Source organism: Anser anser (assembly GCF_964211835.1).
Source record: "Anser anser genome assembly, chromosome: 5".
NCBI lineage: Eukaryota > Metazoa > Chordata > Aves > Anseriformes > Anatidae > Anser > Anser anser.
This window is the reverse complement of record NC_139725.1, coordinates 33,172,854-33,197,689: the sequence shown is the minus strand read 5'-3', so window position 1 is coordinate 33,197,689 and position 24,836 is coordinate 33,172,854. Positions and strand designations below refer to the sequence as shown.

The window sequence follows — 24,836 nt, the reverse complement described above, 5'->3', positions numbered from 1 at the left end:
CGCCTCCCGTCACACGGCCTCGCCCCGGCCCCGCGGGCCGCGCCCGCCCCCTGCCGAGCGGGCCCCGCGGAGGGGACGTGCGGGGGGGGGGGGGGGGGTGAGGCGGGGCGTAACGGCTCGCGGGCGGCCGTTGGCCCGCGGCGCCGCGCGTGCGCCCGGGCACGTCGCGTGAGGCGGCCGTTGGGCAGCGCCCCCTCCGGCCCCGCCCCGCCGCTCCCTCTGCAGGCGGCCCCCGCCGCGCGCTGCCCGGCCCCGCCGCGGCTTCGTGAGGGGCGAGTGCGCCGGCAGCCCCGGGGTGGCGCCGCGGGGCGTCCCCGGATTCAAAGGGAGCCGGGGAGCGCCGTTTGTAACCGGTAGGCGTGAGGGCTTGCGGCTGTTCCTTCAGCCCGGCAGGCTGAGTGGCTTCCAGTAGCGTGGTTTGGGCTTTTCGCCTCGTTCCTTGAGATGTCAGAGCTCGTGCGTTCGCGCTGCGACGCTGTTGGTGCGTGGCTTCTGAGCTCACAGGTCGTCTTCAGCCTCCCTTGGCAAATCTCCGTGAAGATTTGAAGACAGTGCAGACTCTGAAAACTGAAGGTCTCGTGAAGAAGAGGGCAGGCTGCAAGGGGAAATAGCGATTCAGGGCGCTCTGCCCAACGCAGCCGCTCAGCACGCTGCCGCAGCACACTTTTGGTGCCCTCAGGCGCAGGTTGTTTTGTTTGTGAGTCTATTGAGAACCGGAATGGGGAATTGATTCTTCTTGAAAGTCTTGCTGTGGGCGAGCATTTTTGTGCCTGTGTATGTGTTTGTGGGAAAATAGCTTAGTTCTTAGTCCTGGCAGAGATGGCACAATTAATTCACTTACGTATTCTGTCAGGCAGCACCAGCTACTAAACTCACCTACTGCTTGCTCAGTGTTGGTGCACGTGCTGCTGGGAGGTTAACATGCAACTGGATGAAGCCAATGTTAGTCCCACTTGTTAATAAACTTGCTTGGTTGTCTACCAGGAAAAAAAATGAAATAATTTTTTTCACTAATACCAATTCTTTACACTAGATTACATTAAAGCATGTGACTGTATGTTGACTGTTTAAAGCTTAATTTCCTGAGGAACTGGAAGTCCAAGATGCTTACAGACATGGTGGAAATAGATCTGTGCCTTAGAGGAGTGAGGAAGAGCTTTCACCTGAGAACAGCCGTTTGTCCATTTGCTGTTGCATAGGCAGCAGAGGATCTATTGAAAAAATGGAGATGTGATATGCAAGTAGGCAACAGTCCCATTAGCTGCAATACCAGCGAGACTTTCTTCTTGAGGTTTTCTTCTTCAATAATTAAGGATGTGGTGGGGTTTTTGTTTGGTTGCTTTGTTCTTAAATACTGTGTGACTTTAGAATCCAGCAGCGAATTATGATGGCAGAGATTCTCTCTCCACAGTGAGATGGAATATTCTTTCCTTCTCTGATGGATTCTGGCTGTTCTAGTGCCTATGATAAATCCTTGATGTGTCTCTTTCTGATCTGGATAAGGAAGAATGGAGTGAGAACAATTTGGGTGAGAAGAATGGTGAAGGCTTGTCATGAGAAGAAAGTAGCCAGAAGAGCCTGTTTAACAAAAACCGAATCAAGGCCCAAGTAGGAAGGCAGTAAGGGATATGAACATTACAGAAGATGGAAGATGGAGTGCGGAAGCCAGATAAAGTGTATCTACAATGAAAATGTTTGCATTCATTGCTACAGTCTCTATCTTCAGGAAAAGCCACTTTGGAAAACAACAAGGTCGTGACCAGTTTAGGTTGTGACCTAAGTACAGTTACGCAGATACTTGGGATGATGGAGTTGTGCTGTTTTGCTGACTCTTGCAGTGCAGTGCTTTTTGCTAATATTAATGTTGTGTGGTTGGCCTGACCGCAGGGTAAGTCAGAAATGAAGATGGATATGAAACTTGGAACCCATCGCCAACAGTCCGGTGCTTTAATTGCAGTACTCTCCTTTGTCGTAACTGAACAGGGGAATAGGGTTTCCCTGATGGTTACAATTTGATGTACTAGAGCCACTGGCGACTCCGTAGCAATGAGCATCTCTACAAAGCATGAGCTGAATGAGTAGCATAGTCCTGAGCTCAGATAAAGTCTTCCTTAATTTCCTGACTTGCTCTGCTGAATGTTCATATTTTTGGCTCTTATTTTTTTCTATTATGTGGAGAGGATCCTCAACTGGAGATCTGTGCATGCGATAAAAGTTCTTCGTGATGGCTGTGAAGGGACTGAAATTCATCACAATGGTGTCGCTCTTGTTGATTATGGCCAGTATTACATGGGAGAGAGCAGAAAAAATTGGTTTCTTCTTTTATCTTGTAACTTCCCGTAGTTGGAAGAATAGCATATTGAAAAAACCACAGCGTATTAATGACTTTATGAAAAATAGGGGGAGTAATTAAAATGCTTTATTTCAAATATTGAAATAATAACACATTGTAAATACCTACACAGGTAGAACACTGTGGTTATTTGCAGTGAACACTGACATTTCTCCCTTTCTTCTCCCCGGTGGTTCATAACTTGTATAAATGGGTTGTGTGTTTCATTTTGTAGCCTTCGGTGTTTGGGAGGATCTCTGTGTATCCCCAAAGCTCAGGTAGCTCCTTAGAGACTGGATATTGCGCACTGCGTTGTGGGATTAATGGTGTCAAACAAAACACTAACTTTAAGGGGGACTGAAAGTTGTGACACGCTTGGCAGAGTTTTTTCTGTAGGAGAGGCTGGTGCAGGTATTTCCTCCCTCCCCCAAGTGTTTGCCCGCAGAATAGAAACAGCAGCTTTTGCAGGGGTGCAGCTGTCGGTCTATGAAGCACTTCCTGAGCTACCAGCTAGTCAGCTGGGAATAGTCAGAGCTCCGGGTGGTGAGAAGTGAGTCGGGTTTTACTATAAAGTCATGCTCTGAGCTGAAATGTGACGTCTCACAAGCTGTGTCATTCCTGCACGCTGGGGATAAGTGAGTTCCCTGTGCAGGTACGGCATGCGTTTTGGTATATTTGCATCAACAAGGAAACCACAATCTGGAAAAGCAGTTTACTTACTATTTTTTGTTTTCCCCTGCAACAGTCCGTTTCTTAAAATGTCTTTTTTTTATCTTAGGCCACAGCTAGGTTCTACCACTTACACCTGTAATCTTCTTGACATCAAATTATACTTCCTCACTGTAGCTAAAGGAAGAACTTAAGCTACTTCTCTGTCACAGCTAAGTGGTGTAAACCATTTCTTTTTTTAAGTAGATCTGGGGTGGGATTTTGTTGCCTAAGCACAGGGGTCCAGAGCCATTACATATGGTGTGACATCTGTGTACAGCAAACACTCAGCTCTGGCAGGCCAAAACTCTTCTGGAGAAGCAGTTGGAGAGCACTGGGACAAGTAATGGTACACAAATGGGACTGTATACCTTGAGAGGAGCAGTGTAATCCAGCATGGAGTTTGAGAATTAACAGACTTTCTTGCTGCGTGCTACTGTGTTAATCATTCGCCCACGTGGCAAAGCATTGGCTAAAGAAAGTGTGTTTTTGTATTTTAACCCTTCTAGTGTACACATTGCGCAACGCTTCTTACTATTTATAACATCGCTAGACTTCCAGGTCTTTATAAATGTTTTTTGTGGCCACGACTTGGGACTTGGTATGATTTTCAGGGCTGCCTGGTCTTTGTTACTGGCAGACTTTTAGACTAAGACTCTGCTGACTCACTTCTGCTGGGAGTATTGTATTGCCACGGTTGTTTTGGTAGCTGTCCGTTCCAGCTAGTGAGTGTAGTTTCAGCTGCTGTCACTTTTAGCTAGTGAATGTGAGAGCTGAAAGCCTCCGTTATACTCCAGTGGTAGTGCCTTTCATATACCATATCTGAAAGTACGCCATCTGACACAAGTCTGATGTCGTATCTCTACTTTTGCAGTAGGGCTCTCCGTGTTCAGACTGAAGAGATGACTGCTAACAAAAAACCATCAGCACCTCTTTTATGTTTTCCGCAGGTTTGCAACCGTTAAGTTCTGCCTAACTGTCTGCAAGATGCCTTGCTCTCCTCATACCCACCTAGCAAAGCCTGGGCCTTGTGACCCTCCAGCTGGTGGTCTGCTACGGATTTATTTATTTATTCATTTTTGAGAGGGGTTAGAAATAAGAGTGGCTGAAAAGCACAGGTTTTCAGTCCAGCTCCAACTAGCCAGTCTGTGGACTGCTGGTTGGTGAAAGTTACGGTGGCTGTTATTTCTGGTGGGTAGGCTGGGAATTGGTGCTCTGTGCTTGCAGGCATTACTGAAAGAAGGAATGTGGTTTGCATGACACACGTTCAAAATACCGTGTTTTAGGAAATAGTGTTGGGAAATACAGTCTGTAAAGATTGTAGTTTATGCTTTCGAGGTTCTGCAAAGCACTGCTGGGTAGTGAACTTCAGAGTTTCTGATATGACCATTACGTTATTAGTTACTACCAGGTGACTCCACTGATCGTGGAGGGCAGTATGCAGTTGGTGCAGGCCAGTTCCTTTCTGTGCTACCAGTTGGTGCCTAGCACAAACAGGGCTTAGAACTGCTGTTCTGACTGATCAAAATGGACAGGTCTTTATTGCAGTGCTCTGGTTTCTCGTCAGCCGTAAGCTGCTCAGAACGGGGTTACTTGAGCTGGTGGGAGGTCATGGAACTTCTCTGACCTGTACTGGTGAATCTGCTCTTTGAGAAACACAAGGCTCTACTTCTGTTCCGGCAAGGCTTACTACATGAGTTGGGTAAACTGGTAGCAAAACCCCTGGCAGCGTCAACAGTCCCTGGTGTTGCTTCTCTTATCACAGGAACACGTGCCGTGCGTCTGTGGCCCTATCTGCGTCTCGGTGTAGTGCAGCTGCTCTGAGTGACTGCTTGGTGTAAATGGCCTCTTAGTAAAGGCGGGCGGGGGGACAGACTTCCTACTATCACCGTTCAGAAATGTGTTGCTTAACATACAGTTGTGTGTCAGTGTATCCTGTGGCCCTAAAACACGATGACCACTATACCTAACAAAAGGAATTCACGTTTTTATCAGGATCCCTGAACAGACATAACTTCTATTTTGGAATAAGGTCTGTACAGCAGTACAACGGCAGCCGTTCCTGCAGCTCCCCTACACCTGGGTGTGCTTGAGTCTTGCCCAGAAGATGCAGTTTGTGCCTTCCACTTTCTCTCGTGGTGGAAAGTGCGCAATCACAACTTCCTCTGTAGCGTTGTAGTGTAGGGAATGCTGGAAGCGCTCCAAGTTTTGTAACCAGCAAACATTTTTTTGGCATGCTTAACAGGGAGGCTTACAGTGATGAAGTTATAAACCAGGTGCAGATAACTTGGTGGTAAAACCACTGAGCCCTGCCTTTAACAGTGTGCCTCTGTGCATCCCGCCTGTGAGGCGGTTACTACTGAGAAGATCGGTGCACGGGAAGCCTCTGCTGTTGCTCCTTTATGTCTGTGTGGAGTCTCCTGGCGGTTGTACAGGAAGGGTGCATGAAGACAGGGGAGACTGGGGCAGAAGAGGGAGGACAGAAGGAGAGAAATGTCCAGAAGTATGACGTGAGATTTGAAAATGGTGTTTTTAGGAAAAATGGGATAGAAGGGAGAACGTACAAAGGAAGGAGAAAGCATCAGAGAGGATTGTGGATAACAACTGGGATTCAGATATTATACTTAGGGGATTCCTAACCCAGTCAGTCAAATGAAGTGCTCACAAGTTGAATTACAGTAAATGCTTTTAATGTACAACTGAACTAAAATGCTTTCTTGATTCCTTCCTTCTCCTGGCTTCCCATTGGCTGCATCAAGTACAAAAGCACTTGACTGTTAGCCCTGGCTTTTTCTTGTGCTGAGGTACTTCAGGAACTTCTCAATGAGAACCATCGTGTGAAGCTGCTTCAGAGCATGGCTGAACATGACCTTAGCCAAAAGAATACTGTCTCCTTGTGAGGTTCCGTGCCTTCCTGCTCGTTCCTCTGAACCTTTCTTCTCTCCTCGCTCCCAAACCTGTGGTTAGCAGCGTTTGGGTGTGACCTGTCCCTGTCTCCACCCTTCTGCCCCCAGTACAGGGGCTGAATGCCGCCTTCTGCCTCTCCTTCATGAGCTGCTGGGGGTACCAAAGGCACAGCTGTACGTTGTTTCATACCGGCAGGATCGTGTATTTAGCTGGTTTCTCTGGACGGAGTCCTCATTTTATTCCTAGCTTGAGATCATTCTAGTTAAAAAAGCGCTGCCTGCCTTTCCCTCTCAGACGTGCCGACGTTGCGATTTGATGCACGTTTTCCAAGCGCCTGAGCAATGTGATTTCTGTGGTGACGTGCCGGCGGCCGCTCTCCGCGGCACGGCGCTCGGTTGCTATGGGACCCGCGGGGCCGCTGGCCCTGCTGCGGCTGCTGCGGCCGGGGGCGGTGCGGGATCGTCCGGGGCCGCTCCGCGGGGAGCCGAGCGGAGGCAGGCGGGGGGGCTCCGGCCGCTCCCGGCCCCGGGGGCTGTCGAGGGAGGGGCCCGGCGGAGGCCCGCCTGCGCCGCCGTCCGGCCGTCGTGTGGCAGCGCCGGGGGCGGCCCCGCGGGCTGAGGCGGGGCCGGGGGCAGCGGGGCGGGCGGGGGCCTCGCGCGGGGCGGGGGCGGGGCCGGGGCGGCGGCCGGGAGCCCCGCGGGGCTTCGAAGGCGGCGGCCGCAGGCGGGGCGGCGCCGCTCCCGCGCCGCTTCCAGAAGGTTCCGCGCGCGCGGCGCGGGGCGGCGCGGGCCCGCGAGCCGAGCCCGGCGCTGTCGGCGCGGGCACGTGATGGGCAGGCGGGAGGCAGGGGAGGGAGGCGGGGGGGGGTGGGGGGGAGCCCGCCGGCGGGCGGCGCGCGTGCGCGCGTGGCGGCGCGGTGACGTCAGAGCGGTGCGCACGCACGTTGTCCCCAGCTGGCGGACACACGGTCCGCGTGAGGAGAAGGGGAGCGCGGCGCTCCCCCCGCCCCGCCGCGCCGCACGGTAACTACGGGCAGCGGGCGCGCGCCCCCCTCCTCCCTTCCCTCCCCCCCTCCCTCCCCGCGCCGGCCGCGCCGCCTCCGCGCGCCTCCCGCCCCAGCTGCGAAAATTAACACCAGGCGCCGCCACGAGGCGCTGCCCGGCCGGGCCCGCCGCGGCCGCCCGCCGCGCCGCCGCCGCGCGAGGCGCCGCCGCCGCACCGGCTCGGGACCGCCCCGGGGCCGCCCCGCGCGACCGCCGCCGCGCCCTTGTCGCCGGGCGCTGCCCCGCCGAGGGGCGGCCCCGCGGGCCCCGCACGTGCCCCCGCCCCGCCGCCCGCCCCCGGCCGAGGCTTCCGGCCGCGGGGGGGGGGCGCTCGGCTCCCGCCGCCTCGGCCGCTCGCTCGGGCGGGCGGCGCCGCTGCCGCGCGGTTGAACGGCAGCGCCGCGCCTGCAGCGCCCGCTGCCATTGGAGCCCGCGCCCGCCTCCCGTCGGCAACGCGGCGGCGCCGGCACTGCGCGCCGGGCCGGCCGGGCTCCGCTCTGCGGCGCGGAAACCCCCGGAGCTCCTTGCCCCGGAGCTCCGTGTTCGCACGTAGCGGCCTGGGTCCCTGCCTGACGGGGTCCGGCTGTGTTCCTGCACGGCGCCGGGCGACTGGCGCTGCTTTTGCCCAGTTGGCTCCCTAGGGAGCTGCCTCTTCTCCAACTTGAGGTCTGGGGATGGCTGAAGGGTAGCTGACGCTGATCAGAGCTTGAGGCTTCACAAGTGCACGCGCTGACCCGGAGCAGAAACTGCGCACCCCAACACAAGAAATACTGAAGCCGCGTTATAATAAAAGTGGCTGCTGTGTCTGACCAAGTGTAATAAAACGTGTGAAATTGTTCTTGTAATAGATGATGGTAGTGCTGAAGGAGCATAGCTCCTGGCTACTGTAATTGCTTATAATCGCATTGTAACCACAAGCATCTCAGAAGTGCTAGATACTGTGAGCGCCACTTATGGTAGAAATAACTTTTAGTGCCATGTAGGAACTTTAAATATTGGAAAGCAAAAACAGGCTCAGTAGCTCTTTGTACATGTTGAATTCTGGCTGAGTGCATGGCTGTTGAGACCTTTTGAATTTATTTCTGGCATGTATAAGCTCTTCCTGAAGTGAGGTTAAAGTTAAAGGCTTTCTGTACATCTCAAACCACATTTAAAATCACTCAGTGTATTTCCTCAATAAGCTACTACAATTTCACTTTACGGTGCACAGCATTAATGTGAACTCACTTTGTGATCCTGCGTTCAGTATACATACGAACGTGCTGTGTGTGTGGTGAGAGTTGGCAGGTCAGTGGGAAATCACGTACAACTTAGAATGTGAGTGCTTTCTCCCCGCTCCCCAGACCTATGATATTAATAGACATTTATTTCTCTATTGTGTTTTTATGGTTTAGAGCTTTTTTAGGGAAGCCTTCTGGGGGACTGAAGAAATGCTCTGTTGAAAAAGCAAGGCAATGTTCGTAAAACAGAAAATACGAAGCTGGTTTTGCACAACTGATTAATTTTGTGTTCCTTTCAGTAGTGTTGTGTGTGTGTATAAATGTTTCCTCCTCAAAGTAAAACTGAAAACCATGTCTTACAACTTCACAGGTCAAAGCCTGTGGAGAAGGCTTTTTTTCCTCTCCTAATTTAACTTTTACATGAAATTCTAAAACATTGAGCTGAAAGAGTAGAAGCAGGTCTCTTGTATTTCTTAGGTGTCAAGACCATTCATCACGGGATATAAATCGCCCATCTCCTGAGCTCTGAGGTCATTCCCTGTGTACATGTGGCTGCTGGCTTGGACAGCCTGCTTCCTCCTACAGTACTGCAGTCCTAACAAAACACACGTGTCTTACTGAAGACCTAATTCACTTAAAACTTGTGAGCCTGAGTTAATTATCTGAGCAGAACTCTGCCTTCAACCAGCTAACTCCTGGTGATGGTGATTCACTCTTGTTTCAGGTTCCTGGTTCCCCCCAGCTATGCATTTGATACAAAAATGGGCCGTTCTTTTTGGTGTGGTATTCTGTGTGTAATCGTGTTTAAAATACAAATATCTGCGTGGGGGAATGGCAGTCTGGTGAGGCTCTGGAAGGCTACTTTAAATGTTCCAAGCTGCTTAAATAGTATATATATTTTTACTGTCTTAGCATATTGATAAAACACTCACCTGTGGGTTAGACGCAAAACACTGGAATTACGTATATGCAGGTAGAGGAAACTGTTTAGTTTCCTAAGCAATGATTATCCTAATCATATCAGTACCAATGTTTTCTTACTTTACTTAAAATATTTTCATAATTTAGAAAACAGAGGTAGCTAAGTTTGCCCCGTGCTTTTCATTCTTCCATTTTATCTTAGCTGCATGGCCTTTTGGAAGGTTAGTTGGCCTATTTTTTCCCCAAGCGTACTCATTGGAACTATTTTGGCCCTTCCATTCTTTGTCTCTGTCTTGAACAAGCTTTTAGAAGATCTCAAGTTTATGGGGAGGTAAGGGATCCCAAAGAAATCCCAGCCGCACAAACTTAGTCTTTCTCAATAAAGAAGTTTGAGGAAAACAATTTTTTTTTCTCCCATTCCCAGAGGACCACTGGAACCTCTTTATTTCTGGCAAGAGCAAATGACTTCTGCCTTTGTGTCAGAAACGTGCTGTTTGCTCTCCTGAAAACTTCTGCACGTTTGCTAAATGCTGTTTCTTAAGCAAACCTAAAAAATTGATCCAGTATCAGAACAAAGAATGCTTTGATATACTGACCAAAGCAAAGAGCCCTGTCATGGCAAAGCGTTAAATGAAAATGCACTTTAAGGATGTTGTACTCTGAGGCCTGAAGAACGTATGCACAAGCAGACTTGACTTGATACGTCCTAATTGTGCTTGATTTTATAGTAGTGATTATCTTTTAAGTTTTCTGTATGGAGAACTGTTACAAAAAGGATCTCTCATGAGACTTTAACACCTTTTTACGAGAGTGTATTTCAATAACTTTAACTGGCTTTCCTTTTTTTTTCTTTACAGAAAGGCGACCACATGTAGACGATTATCAGAACTGCGTAGAATTTACCTTTGATTTGAGAGCTTATAACAGTGCTCATCATGGAGAAACAGCAGATTGTGCTGGGTAACCGGGATGGCGGGGCAGTGTTTGGTACAGCACCTGCTTTCTTCGTCATCCTGAAACAACAGCAGGGGAACGGTAAAGCTGACCAAGGAATCCTAGTGGCGAACCGCGATGCCTGCGCCCTTGCCAGCAGCGTGTCAGCTCCAGTCAAATCCAAAGTGAAGACCTGCCTCCCAGCTGACTGCGTCTCGGGGGGCATCACTGTCACCCTGGATAACAACAGCATGTGGAACGAGTTCTACCATCGCAACACGGAGATGATTCTGACGAAGCAGGGGAGGCGCATGTTCCCATACTGCCGGTACTGGATTACAGGTCTGGACGCCGGCCAGAAGTACATCCTGGTCATGGACATCTCCCCCGTGGACAATTACCGGTACAAATGGAACGGCCGCTGGTGGGAGCCCAGCGGGAAAGCAGAACCCCACGTCCTCGGGCGAGTGTTCATTCACCCGCAGTCGCCTTCCACTGGCCGATACTGGATGCACCAGCCGGTGTCCTTCTACAAACTCAAACTCACCAACAACACCCTGGACCAGGAGGGTCACATAATCCTGCATTCGATGCACCGCTATCTGCCACGACTTCACTTGGTGCCTGCAGACAAAGCCACAGGAGTCATTCAGCTCAACGGCCCCGATGTCCACACGTTTACCTTCCCACAGACAGAGTTCTTTGCAGTTACGGCCTACCAGAACATACAGATTACCCAGCTGAAAATAGATTACAATCCTTTTGCTAAAGGATTCAGAGATGATGGGTTGAATAGTCGGCCTCAGCGTGATGTGAAACAAAACAGTAACTTAGAACTGGAAGGAGGTAATGTTTTTAGCTCTGCCAGCCTTCGTGGTCGCCCTGCTGAAGTTGATGCGTTAGGTTTGCATCAGAGGAGTTTAGATTCTTCATTCATTGGTCAGAACCCATCGGACATTGATATGGAAAAAGAATCCTTTAATGCAGAAAGGGACTTAATGGGTTTCCTGGACACTGACCTGGCTTCGGGTGATATGCCAAAGCTAAAACAGGAAGCCTCTGAAAGGTGAGTTGACATTCTGCTTTTAGAACAAATACTGGTTGAGCAGGGGAACGTGGTAAAACGTCAAGTAACGGGATGGCCATTAGACAGATCTTTGCAGCTAAAGTTTGCTTAACCTGAAATGATGGAACACTTAACGTTAGTAAAAGCTTCTTTTTGCCTTGAACGGTCATCTATCAGTCTGGATTTTCTAATGCAGAGTAATGAGGAGTACAAGAGTTTGGCATTTTTTCCTGTGTTGCTTTAACTCCTTTTGTAAAGAAACATTGAAGGATTTCACTTAACCCTCATAGGATTTTAGAAGAGTAAATACTACTTTTTAGAGTTTTAAACAGAGTGCATTCCAGTCATCAAAACGTTGCCTTTCTTTTTAGAGTTGTTTACCACCAAGCTATTTCTTCAGTTCTTTTCATTGGAGGATGGGTGACGGTGTGTGGGTTGTAAGGGTATTTAGGTTGGGTGTGTGTAGGGATTTCCGCAAGGCAGTTGTAACTGGCAGCATGCCACTGTTTTGTCAATAACTGCTCGTGTGAATTCTTCTAGCCCTGAGGAAGAATGAGGTTAGCCTGTCTTTGGGTAGTCAGTTACTTCATGTGTGCTGGGACGTGAGAGAATCTGTGCCTAGGAAAGTACTTCAGAATAACTGTTACACTGCTTGGACCCTAAATTGCTGTTTGATAATTCTGTGCTACATGCTCATCCAGGTTTGACTTTTTGAGCCATTGTAACTTCTCAAAAATAGTGGTGAAGCAGTCTAGTGTACATTGAGAGCCTCTCCATAGCGTTGAACCTTTGGGTTTCTGCTAACCAGCAAGCGTTTGGGTTGGGCAAGCAAATCTGGCCAAGCCTATAATTTTACTACACTTTATTTTACTTCTCAAAACGTAAGTAATGGAACAGCAGATTTATTGAGTAATTAATTTTTGTCAAGAGATGTGAGAAGTACTTCAAACCTGAAGAAACAGTTTAAAGAAAAAAACATGTTTCTCTCTTGCCACTTTTTCTTCAGGTCCGTCTCTGGCTTAATCTGCCAAAGACTGAGTAACAAAAGCAACCTTCTGTAGATCAGTATGCCAAGAAATTATTTAACTGCAGGTAACTACTTTATCAATGTAATTAGGCTATTAGGGTGATGGTGTAATTAGAGGTCACTTCTTGGAAGAAAAATGTGGTACTTATGACATAATTATAGTTTGTTTCAAAGGCTGTACTACATTTAGTGTGTTTTAGAGAGAACAGAGGTTTGCTTGATTGTTTTTTCCTTGCAGAAAGCTTGTTCTTGACTTTTGAGTAACTGCAAAACTGAATCACAAAGAAGTTATCCATTCCTTGAGCCTTTCTCGTTGTAATTATTCTTAAAACCACGGGAATTGCTTTGGGGTCTGGTGTCCTAACCTTTCTTCTGTAGGACCTTCCAATGCCATTGTATTAGAGAAGAATGCTTAGATTCTCAAAAAGTGGAAATTTTAGAGAAACACATCTTGAAGACTGAAAGTAAACTGATTTCAGACAGGATGGGCTATCTTTAGTTCTAAAAAATACAGCATGGAACAGTGTTTAGGTAACTTCACATGTTGTAAGTAAACCAGCAGATCTCTGAAACTAATGACTGAAAAGTTTGTAAAATTATTTTATCTTAAAATCGATTTTTCTCCTTGGAGTTGGCTACAACTGAAAAAGTTTAAAGTTTTGGTCATGGTTATATTTGGTCATGGTTATACTGTTCATTTTGTTTGCAAAAGAGTCATTGAGACAAATAATTTGGAGAGAGATTTAAACTAGACATCTTGGGTAGTGGTTCCCCCAAGTTCCCTTCTTTCCCTAAGCATAAAGACCGTGGTGCTGAAAGCGCAGGTAGTATCTGACCCTGTAATTTTTCTGGCTGTTTTAGAACAAAGCACTCTTACTTATTTTATAAAATAATTTTAAGGACTCGAGGACCTTTTGAAGAACAGGTGATATAAGTTGGTAGGCTCTTTTTCTTCTGGTTCAGAGTGTATTAGTAGTGTTCTCTAGTTTCTCACCTAAGACAAATTTAGAACCGTAGAATCATAGAATATCCCGAGTTGGAAGGGACCCATAAGGATCATCGAGTCCAACTCCTGTTTACCTCTAAATTTACCTATCTACTCCAATTTACCTCTAAAGTTTGCTAAAAGCTGCACAGAGGGAGTCTGTGAAGGGTTTTTCTCTGACCTGGGCCAGGAAGTATTTATCATTTGATGAATAAATGTTATCACAGTCCTGAAACAGTCCTCAAGCTTTGTCCAGCCTTTTGTTTTAAGCTTTGTAATCTGTGTGAAAAAGCCAGATTCTGTACTTGGAAACAGAAGAAATGATCTCACCTCAGAATTGGCAGAACTCTTTCTGTGCTGGAGTTTTTCAGGACACTAGTTCTCCTTGGTCCCTTCAGATCTGTTCACGCAGTTCTCATGCAATGCAGCCGAGATCCGTTCATACATACAGCAGCCTTTCAAGGAAGGGGTTGAGAAGTGGCATTTTCTTTATCAAACAACAAATACAGCTATGCTTTTTTTTAGTAGGCAAGCTCTTACCGTAAGTTGATGAGTGCTATCTTGCCTTTATGCTGGGTCATGATTTGGGCTGATTCAGATGTGTTGAAGAGTTAGAAGCTGGGAGCTGCAGCCTCTCAGACAAGGCTCCCCAAGGAAGTGGGGTTCCTGGTGCTGTGGGGGGTGATAGTTCCCCCGGCGCGCAGGTTTGCTGACCAAAGGCTTTGCCTTGCTGCAAATGGAGCTATGTAGGAGGGTGAGTGTACCTGAGGATAATCTGGAGTTGTTAACGCACTTTGCAAATAAAGGATTCTTCTCATTATGCTAGCTGGTGTATTTTCCTCTATGTTTTGGTAGTGTGTTCAGTTTCATCAGGTGCACTGTAAGGAAAAAAAATGTTTAATTTGAACTGTGGGCACTTGTAAATGAATGTTTATGCCTGAAGCCTCTTGGATGTTGGGGTTGTAGAGCGAACACCAGGCAAAATTCACCAGTTTGCAAATCTTGCAGGCTGGTACACGCTTCTCCCGTCCAAGATCTTTTGAAATTCTTGGTTCAAAAATACAGAAATGTTGTTTGTTTTTTTATAATGCTCCTGTAGGCTTGTTTTTCTAATTTAGGTGTCTTGTGTTTAGTCTGACAGTTCGATTTTCTTTCCTCCTTGACTTCCTTTTGGAAGAGTGCTGTAGTGATCACCCATCAAAGCTCAATCACAGATTGCTACAATTGCTGGATTAATTCCAGATAATCCAGATATGTGTTCCATGGTGTACTTTAAAATTATCCACTTGGAAAAATCCATCTACGTCAGTACTTTCAGTAAGAGAGCAGCTGAACAGATGAATTTGGCAAAATGCAAGAAAACGATTTCCCTGCTTTTACTGTTCTATTGTGAGGTACCAAATAATATATTACTTGGGGGTATAAAAAACTTGTTTAAATATGAGCATTGTCCCACATCAGGCAAAGAAGAAGGTAGTTCAGACATGATCTCAGCATTTCTACCTGATCTCTGATTAAACAGGGGATTTTGAGAGGACAAACTGGTGTGATTCATTTTCCCATAGCATATAGGAAGAGCGTATATAAGGATATTTCTGTGGCTGCTCGTGTTGGAAATAGTGCACATCACAGATAAAGAGCCAAAACAAATTGCTGCTAAGAAGAAACTTTTGTTGTTGTGTGAAAACTTGACAATTGCATCTGAATTTGAAATCTAAACAAGTGCTGGTCAGCATTTGGGTGTTTGATCTTCTCATACATACACACATGGATGATACCTCACTCTTGGCTTCATCTAGCTCACAGTTTGCAATATGCAGACTAAAATAGCATTTGTGTCTACAAATTTCTTCTTTACAGCAGGGCTTCTTTGTTTTGGGTACTGTCCAGATCCCTCATAGAAAGGTATGCATCTTGCCTAGAAAGTAATGCATCTCGCAAAGGATAAAGAAAAATGTCTGGAGAAGTCCAGGCTTTACAGGGCTTCCGATTGGAAACAGTAGAACTCAGGTGAGAAATTTATTCTTGGCCAGCAAGCTCGTTAGTTTTTTTGTTTCTTTATTTTAGAGAATGTTCAGATGGAGTAGCAGCTTAATCAGATTCCTTAATTCCATTCGCTTTGATAATGGATTTGCTGTGCTGAACAAACCTCTGTCTTTAACGTGACAGAACTTGGAGCTGTCCAGAACCTCTAAGCGTATCATCTTGCAATTTCTCTCATGGTAAAGTCCTTGAAGAGGAAAGTCTTTTTAATCTTACGTTTGACATTCTTAATGAAATGAAAGCTAGAAACACTTGATAGAGAACTTGATGGCCAGAGAAGATGGTAAACAAAACAGGAGTGGTTTGCAACTCTCCAGCAGCCCACCATTCCTTTGCAAGGCAGGTTTTTGCTTCCAGCTTAATTCTGGTTACTCAGTGTCCTTCTGAATTGTGGCAGGTTTTCTAGATAGGTTCTGTCTTGTTCCTAGGAATTTTATATGTGAACACATCAGTCTGCATCCTGACTGTCTGCTCCCTGTTCTACATACACCACAGCCTGTCTTTGTGAGCTGGAGACCCCCAGCTCCATGTCATGACTCCTGTGTGTCCTGGCTTTTCTCCTTTATGTCTTCAGTCTGTGGAGGTGGAAGCAGCCTCTTCCTCCTCTTCTTCCCCCTCATCTATCCCAGCCTGGGATTCGACTGAGCATAGTCATTGCATAGGGAGGGACGGAGATGTATAAATCTATATAAACTCTATTTAAAAAAAAAAAAAGGCATTCCCTTTATATAATGTATATAATATATTACTAAAACTGTTAAATTATTGAAATTGTTAACATTAACACAAATATTGATATATAAATAATACTTGAGTAACTACACGATGTCAGTGCAGTTTTAATAATTTAACATAATTTTAATATATAATGCTGTATAATACACAGAAAGAGAATGTTGGAATGCCATCTGATATCTTTAGTAATGTTTAATGTTCTGACTGTTACTTTCTGAGGTTCGTACTGGGTTTGAATTTCTGGTTTCATATCTTAGCTTTCCCTTGTGATGCTGAGGAGCCAGCTTTTGATGCTCTTAACAAAACTGCTGACTGTAGTTTTCTGACTGATATGGCTGTCACTCAAAGAAGCCTGGGAGTGTGACTGGCTCTCTGCATTGTCCAGTGTCAAATTCTGGTTAGGTCAGTACTCAGATGAAGTGTGGAAGATGGAGCACGGTTCAATACCTGGTTAACATTCTGCAGATGTTTTCGAAAAATAGTTTCATTTAGGAGTTTTCTGCATGAGGTTTCAGGATGAATTAACTAAAATTTCAGTTAAATCATGTAAATCGAAATGCATTAAGCACTCACTTGGCTTCTTTTTTTCAAGTACAGTGGCTTTCCTAAGATGGCAATTAGATATACAGCAGACTAAGTCCACTTCTAAGCATTTAAAACATCATAACTAGGCATGAGTTCATATTGCCTTATATAGGAAAAATGCAAATGTTAATCCTGATATTACTGGGGAAGGAAATCATGCTGCTGCCTTCAGATAAGAAGTTGTATTGTTTTCAGTGATGCCTTAAGTTGTTTTTTGTTTGTTTGAATGCTTACTTCTTGAAATGAAAGCTTGTAAATGACAGCTCATTTAGCAGACTCATGCCTGGAAGTTCTTCATGATACATAACAGAGGGTTATGGGAAATGCTGGAATTTGGGTGGAGGAGGAGATTTGTTACAGATCTGTGTTTCTTTTTTCCCTTTTCCCCCCTGCGCAGTCCCATCACTAGCAGTTACAAAAGCAGTTCCCGAGTGGCATCCCCAGTGGATCCAAATGGACACTTCAACGTAGTCATTAAAGAGGAGCCAGTCGATGAGTACGACTACGAGACAAGTATTTGCACACAAGGAATAACTGTGAAACAGGAAGACACAGATGAAGAAACTGATGAGTATTCCAACACTGATGATGATGATCCCATCCTACAAAAACGCCTGAGGAGGCGCAGTGAAACAGATGGGGATGATGGAGAATTCAGGTCTAGGAAGCGCGTGCTAACCAGTCCTTCAGGTGTTGCCAAAGCAAAAATGTTAAAATTGGATAGTGGGAAGATGCCTGTAGTCTATTTGGAACCGTGTGCAGTCACAAAGAGCACAGTGAAGATCTCTGAGCTGCCACAGACCATGCTGTCCTCTTGCAAGAAGGATAAATCCCCTTTGAGTGCAATACTGGATTCTTTGCCTGTTTGTTTTGAAAATCACAAAGATTCCTGCACAGATGCAGCCGCTGTAACTGAGGAGATAGCTATGAAAAAAATATCTCCTGGGAGTAAACTGTCACAGAAATACTCTTCAGTCAAAGAGGACCAGTGGGTTCTATCTAAATCACCTAATTTTAATCTCAGGGGCTCTGTAAGCTGTCACTTTTCAGATAAAGAGATCTGTGGAAGAAAAAAGCCTGGAATACTGAAGAATCCTGTGTCCATGAAAGGCGCTGGTAGCAATCAAAACGCCATGTCATCAGGTACAACTAAAAGAGGAAGGCCACGGAAACTGAAAATCTCCAAAGCTGGTCGGCCACCTAAAGGTATAGGGAAACCTGTAATAACGAGCAAGAACAGCCCTCTGGGGCCTGGGAGCATCCTTCCGGATGTTAAGCCAGACCTTGAAGATGTCGATGGAGTCCTCTTTGTGTCCTTTGCATCAAAGGTAAGACCAAACTGATTTGAGTAAAATTCAGAACTCTTTAAAAATGTATCATTTTCAATCTCTTTGTACTTAGAAGCAGAAGGTATGTTTTCTTTTAAAACGAGTTGTGAGAGTTATGGCCTCCTTCCAGATCTATTATCTTGTCCCTAAGTTAATTATATCGTTGTCTTACTTAATGATTTCTGGAGAAACACTGGGATCTAGGGTTCTGTATAAAATAATGCATACTTATTTGTCTAACGGTGTTGTATTTGGAATGTTACAATGATATTTCATGTGACTTAGTTTGCATCTAAGTCAGTGTTTTTGAGGCATCTTATTCAAGGCTCTTTATATATGTAGGAAGCTCTTGACATTCACACTGTTGATAGAGCTGGAGGAGAAGAGTCACAGAATCTTCAGGCTCCCTTGTTGACTACAAATGATCCAGGTACTTTTTTTTTTTTTTTTTTTTTTTGCAAGTGGATGTTCCTCACAGTAAGGGAATTAGCAAGGGCACACTGGAAATGTAAACATTTAAGTCATTTTTTTTTCACGTTAAATGCTTTTTACACATTGTCTCATTGTACTTTTTGAGCAGATTGCCAAGCAAGAATACAAGCATTGGAAAAGGAATTGATGGAAGAGCTGAAAACCTTAAGGCACAAGCAAGTAATACATCCTAGTCTTCAGGAAGGTAAGTGTGCAGCGTGTATGTTGTGGCAGCTGGTTGTGTATTACACTCAGTCATACAGAGTTGATAGTTTCCTACTGGATATAATACTATGTATGTCTAATATAGTTGGCATCTGATGTTGGTTATTTTTTTTCAAACACTGGTTGTTGAACAATGTACGTGGGTGTATGTACAAGTAGGAGAATATGAGAGGAAAACTGTCTGAAACTGCGGTCAGTTGCCCTCTTGCCGCTTTTAGCAGCAACAGAAAATCTAAAGTATCTGACCCAATTTTTTCTTAGAGGCTTTAAAATTGGTTTCAACCAGCCAGTAAAGATATTTTTGTTTTCACACATTTATGTTGGAAACCAGAAGAGATGGAGGAAGCAAAAGATGTTTGAATCTCATACAGTGAGAGGCTTCATGTCATTATATGCCTCTTGTAGAAGATGCTGAGCATTCAGACTTCAGGCCATGCCTGTTTTGTAAGGAGTTTGTCCTTGTAGAGAGCAGATGGAGCTAGAAATCCAGAAACACTTAACTAAGACAACTTTTCCTCTGTCGGAGTCTGCTTCTTTGAGTCGCTGTAGATCCAGGTCCACTAGTCACATAGAAGGGCCAAGCAAGGTACTTGCAGTTTGCGGTCTCTCTTACACTGTTTTGTCGTGAGGTCAGATAGAAGAAAGTCAAGGATCAACCCAGGAGAACTTATTCTCTCTACTGATGATGTTGAAAGTCTTTGGTGATGCCAGTTCTGAGACTGGTGGCTTTGGCATAGGCACCTTTACTGAAAGGGTTGTTAGGCATTGGAATGGACTGCCCAGGGAGGTGGTTGAGTCACCATCCCTGGAGGTCTTTAAAAGACGTTTAGATGTAGCCCTTAGTGATACGGTTTAGTGGAGGACTTGTTAGTGTTAGGGCTGAGGTTGGACTAGATGGTCTTGGAGGTCTGTTCCAACCTAGACAATTCTGTGATTCTGTGATCCTGTGATCAGAGCAGCTGATGAAGAAACGGATCCAAACTGAAGCAGCATGTACCTCGTGCTCTGGAGGTTCTGGTCCTGAATTTCTCACGTATAATTGTAGTGCTGTAGGAATTGTGACTCCAAATACTGATATTGACTATGATGCTATGTATTTTGGGTTCTAACAGAATTTCTACTCTGAAGAACCATGGATTGTCTCAAATGGTTCATGCACATGTGTATGGTGACATCAAACGCGTCAATTTTTGCAATTGTTTACGGGGGGTGCCTTTGCTTCTTGCTAGTGTTGAGTCCCTTCTTCTACCTTTACAAAGCAGTCAAGAAGAGTAGTAGAGAGCTCTTAGAGGTCTGCCCTGGATGTAGTGTGAATGAAACAAGATCATAGAGTCACAGAATGGGTTGGGTTGGAAGGGACCTTAAAGATCACCCACTTCCAACCCCCTGCCACGGGCAGGGACACCTCCCACCAGACCAGGTTGCCCAAAGCCCCATCCAGCCTGGCCTCGAACACTTCCAGGGATGGGGCATTCACAGCTTCTCTGGGCAACCTGTGCCAGTGCCTCACCACCCTCATAGTGAAGAACTTCTTCCTAACATCCAGTCTAAATCTCACCTCTGTTAGTTCAAAGCCACTGTCCCTTGTCCTGTCACTACGCTCCCTGATAGAGCCCCTCCCCATGTTTCCTGGAGGCCCCCTTTAAGCACTGGAAGGCCACTATAAGGTCTGCCTGGAACCTTTTGCTCTCTAGACTAAACAAACCCAACTCTCTCAGCCTAACTGAAGTACAGTGTATTTTCCCAGGCAAACTGATTCTAAGTCAGCATCCTGGAGCTTGGTGTAGCCAGATTAGCCTTCTTGATCTTGTTACTTGTTCTTTGAAATTTCTTGGCCTCCATGTGATCTACTACAAAAAAGGCAAAGAGCCATGGCTCCCCTCTCTCTGGAAGATGCAAACTCCATGCTTCTGAATGTGCTTTCAGCCATATGGTGGAAGCTTCCTGGCTTTCTTACACTCACCTGTGGTATGGGAAATGGAAGTAGCGATTTTGACATTGTCTGCTTTTGGTGTTGGATAATGTTGCTGAGAAGCTTAAGTATGCTTAAGCTTATTCATGGATATGTTGGAGTTTTTTCTGAACCCAACAACTGCTGTTGAGTTGCGAAGTTAAGGCAATGGTAATTGAGGATATCTGTTGCAGCTAGAAGAATGGGGTAAAGAGGGACAGGAGCAGTTAAAACTCTGATTTATTACCAAGGAATTCAAAGTTACATTAGTATAATGTTGTTCATAGAACTAGTGAGCAGAATTCCTGCAGTTGTTCGTAGAATTAGTGACCTAGCTGGAGAATCTGGAGACGTTGCATGAGGAGAGATTATGGAGGTATTTGCTGAAAATGGAACTGACGAACTTAGTCATCAAATAGAGAAAAAAGAGGTACTCCAGGTTTGCTGGGAAACCATCAATACTTCCCGTGGAGACTAGCATTAAGATACGTGATGGATTGCAGCATGCATTGGAAGAGGTGGTCCTAAAGATCTTGCCAGGCATTGGGACTGCAGGAAGAAGATGCTTTTGAAAGATGGGAAGGCAACTGTAGCATGTTAGGAGGAAAGCCTCTGCTGGAGTACTGCCACTCCATGGGGTGCCTCTTCTCTCTGAGCTAATTTGAAACCCCTAGCACGTTCCTGAAAATCAAAGGCACTGTTGTCTGGCATCATGTTTCAGAGTTAGCAGCTGCCACTGATGAAGAGAGGAGACAATTATTAAGGAGGAGGTTCTTAATTTGCTACTATTTGACTACAGCAGCTGGAACTTAGCAGTACTCTGGGGATGATTTGAAATTGATAAAAATGATAGTTCACCTGTCATGTTCGGTGTTGTCCATACGGACATATACTTACAGTTACCATTTAATCTCTTCAGGCTGTCTGTGTTCACTCCATGATGTGTTTCATGTTGGAGTCATTCTCTGCTTTGTGTGTGTGGGTTTTTTTTATTTGATGACCCTAAACAGAAATAATCCATTTTGTGTATGGGTAATGCTTTTATTTTTGTTTGAGTGTTAAACAAACGTAGGCCTCTTGTTGAAGGTGACAGAATAATTCAAATGAAATGTCAAGAAACATAAACTGTGTACTCTTCCCTTTTTATTTTAAATTCACTCTGAATAGAAATAGATGCCATCTTGACATTTGGCAGTTGACATGTTTTTATACAAAACGCTAGATTGACTTGCTGCTCTCTTTTGCTATGTAGATTTGTGCATCTCACTAGACTGTCTTTGATAAAGATGCTCATTTTTAACTGCCACATCTGAGACTTGTTCCATGTTGATTGTTTGCAGGCTGCCAATAATCAGGTGACTGTGTTGCCACTTACGAGCATAAATGTGCTCAAACACAAGATTTCAGCAGATACACTTTGTGTGTCTTAAGCGCTGTCAAGTCATACATTTTTTAATTTCAAAATGTGTGTATTTAACACAATAATTTTAGACTTGTTGGCAACAGAAGCAACATCTGTAAGTTTCTCTAGCTGAAAATCAAAATAAATATTCTTCACTCCAGACTGAGTTGAATTTGATTGACAGCAGTCACTTCTTGAATTCACCATGTAATAATTCTCTGAAAAAGGTGCTAAGGCAAATTTCACTAGCTAGTTCCCTCTTCCTCTCAGTGCCCAGTGTTTCTGTATCCATACCGATTCATAAAGATACCTTTTGTGGCGAAGTCAAGTCTTTCAATTTAACCATTCTGGGGGAGTCGATGAAGGAAGATATCAACAGGCAATTAAGTGTTTGTGGTGCTAATCAACAAGACTGTTTAGTTTCACTTTCCCCATGCTTCCTCCCCCCCAATAAAAAAGGTGATATATTGCAAAGTGCTGAGAAGACAGGCTACCTAATTTCAAGCTGATCTGTAAGGATGTAAGGATAGTGTGGGGGGAAAAAAAAGGCTACTGAGGTTCTGAGAGAGCTGAATACTGAATATGACTTTGTTTATATCATCATCTCACTCCCCACCCACTTATTCAAAAGTAAAATGTGGTTTACTCTCGCCTCTTATTGCTGGTTGAAACTGAACTGTGTGTGGTGTGTGGCATGTGCTTTTGCACAAAAATAGCTCCAATAGTCAACTGGTTTCGTTCAGGGAGTAATTCCAGCCTGCAAGGCTGTAAATGGTGCTAACTTTCTAAAGGCAAACAAAAAAAAAACACTTTTATTTTGGAAATGAATAGAATGTTGTTATTCTGGTTGCTAAATTTCTGCAGAAACTTAAGTAGCAATCAAGAAAATATCAAGTCATTCAATTTTTTTTCTTGATTTCCATCTCTGTAAAATACTCTTTAATCCATACCTGCTGCAAATCCTTTATAAGTAAGAGCTAGAGTCACTAATGGTCTTTCTGGGTCTCTTAAAACATGGATGAATGCTAGAAACCAGTATATAACTTAATATACCATTTTAATAAGCATCTTCACTTCTTCAACCCTCCCCCCCCCAGTATCTTGTTGCATTCACCTTAATAATTGCCTCCTGCAGTGGGATTGAAGTTGAATTCTGTGGACCCAACAATGAGCATTGACTTGAAATACCTGGGTGTGCAACTTCCTCTTTCCTACTCAAATTACTCTTTGTGGAGCTATCCGGGAACAAACCCCAATTCTCCAGGTGGGTAAAATGCTAAGAAAACCATAACCAAAATCCTTTAAAAAGCATCTAGTTTTATATTTAATGATGATCATTTATTACAAAAGTGTTGTCAAATTGTGCTTTAAAAACAAAAAACAACAAAAACTTAGTATCCAAACAAATGCATTTCTCATTATAATGCAACTTTAAGTCTAATACTGTTGGTAGATAACTGTTCTTAACAATAAGCTTGTTTGTTGGACAAAGTACAGGCATGGTTATTTCCAGCGTCTCTTTCTGATTACTGTACTCTACTGTCCTTTCTCCCTGTACTGTTTTTGGAGCTGGTGAGAGGCAGGCCTTGAATCTCAGAACTGCTTTAGCTGCAAAAGAGGCAGACTCTATTCTCAGCTCAGTGTCAAGTGCCATTATTTCTAGACTAGCAATATACAGCCACAATGAACCCTGTTAGTATTTCTAGGTGACAATTTAACACCCAAAGCTGATCAATAATTTGACAGCTGCCACTGTTTACCTTTGTGATTATTCTCTGTGTCTACCACTAACTGATACTGTGATTAATCAGACATAACAGCAAGCACTGAATGAAGTTTCTGCAGGTCCTGTTAGTTATTTCTGAACTGGGGGGAGAGAGAGACTCAAATATCTTTCCCCCTGAGCTCGAAACTTACATGTCCTGTTTTAAGCCTGGTAAATAGCTAATTTGTCCATTTGTATTTTGAAAGCGACTGCTTATATACTGCTTATATCATTGATAAGGGAAGGGGAATAAAATTGAAAATACTGGAGAAGATATCTTTTGTATGGGATAGAAAAATGCATAGTTATGACAGATCTGTACAAGTAGCTTGGCTTTGTTAATTACTTCGTAAAAACAAACAAAAGCATTATTCTGCCTTTCTGATTTATTACTGTTTTATCTATCTCTGAAAAGGAATAAGCAGAGTTTATTAAGACACTTATTACAATCAGTCTTGATTTAAACGCTGAGGCTGGTTTTCTTCTTTTCCAGATACTGGATTTCCTTTTGTTTCCAGAACAGGAAAGACAAATGATTTCACAAAGATCAAAGGCTGGCGAGGGAAACTTCATGGTGCTTCTAGAAATGAAGGTAGAAATACAAAAAGAAAAAAAGAAATAATCAGTGAGATCAGTGCATATATCTACAATGTGTGGCCCCTTTCTTGACCTTGGATAGAGGTTTCAATTTGATTATCATGTGTATCTTAATGAGAGATTCATATTTATATTTTTGAAACTGTTGTGAATGAAGAATTTATTGGTACTACATCTGTGAGCAGCCAAAAATAGATGCTTATGAAGGGAAAATTGAAACTAACTGAGTATGATTTTAAAAAAAAAAAAAAGGCAAACAAAACCCCACAAAACAAAACCATATTCTGTTTTACAGAGGTTTGAGTGAAGATCAAAGCTGTAATAGTTTTGCTTTTGTTCATCAGTTTTGGTTTTATTTGGGGAAGTATGGTAATTTCAGAACTCCATTGCCTTGGGGACCTTGATGACGTAAAGTAACCTTCATTTATATTGGTGTTTTTTTAACTTCAGTTAGAGTAAATATTTCTTACAGATTGGATTACTTTGCCCTGTCTTAGGGAGAAACGGGTATTTGGCAATTTACCAGTTCCTTCTGGGAATTCAGATAAAATACTTCTGTTGTACTCTCTGTACTTTAATACAATATTGTTTT

General features: G+C 44.5%; 1 protein-coding gene across 16 annotated transcripts in view; it reads left to right on the top strand.

Moving 5' to 3' along the window:
* Positions 1 to 24,836, top strand: part of MGA (MAX dimerization protein MGA) — a 66,019-nt gene that overhangs the window by 775 nt on the left and 40,408 nt on the right. For 13 of the 16 annotated variants that reach the window (XM_083837397.1, XM_083837394.1, XM_083837406.1 and 10 more), the window contains exons 2-7: positions 9,989 to 11,130; positions 16,903 to 17,833; positions 18,176 to 18,263; positions 18,414 to 18,509; positions 23,018 to 23,146; positions 24,141 to 24,239. In XM_083837397.1, the coding sequence (XP_083693523.1) occupies positions 10,067 to 11,130; positions 16,903 to 17,833; positions 18,176 to 18,263; positions 18,414 to 18,509; positions 23,018 to 23,146; positions 24,141 to 24,239 (2,407 nt within the window). In that variant the 5' untranslated portion in view covers positions 9,989 to 10,066. Of the gene's footprint in view, positions 1 to 176; positions 354 to 6,830; positions 6,970 to 9,988; positions 11,131 to 16,902; positions 17,834 to 18,175; positions 18,264 to 18,413; positions 18,510 to 23,017; positions 23,147 to 24,140; positions 24,240 to 24,836 lie in introns of those variants that run through there. The other 3 variants (XM_083837401.1, XM_083837400.1, XM_083837399.1) reach the window with 3 other exon arrangements.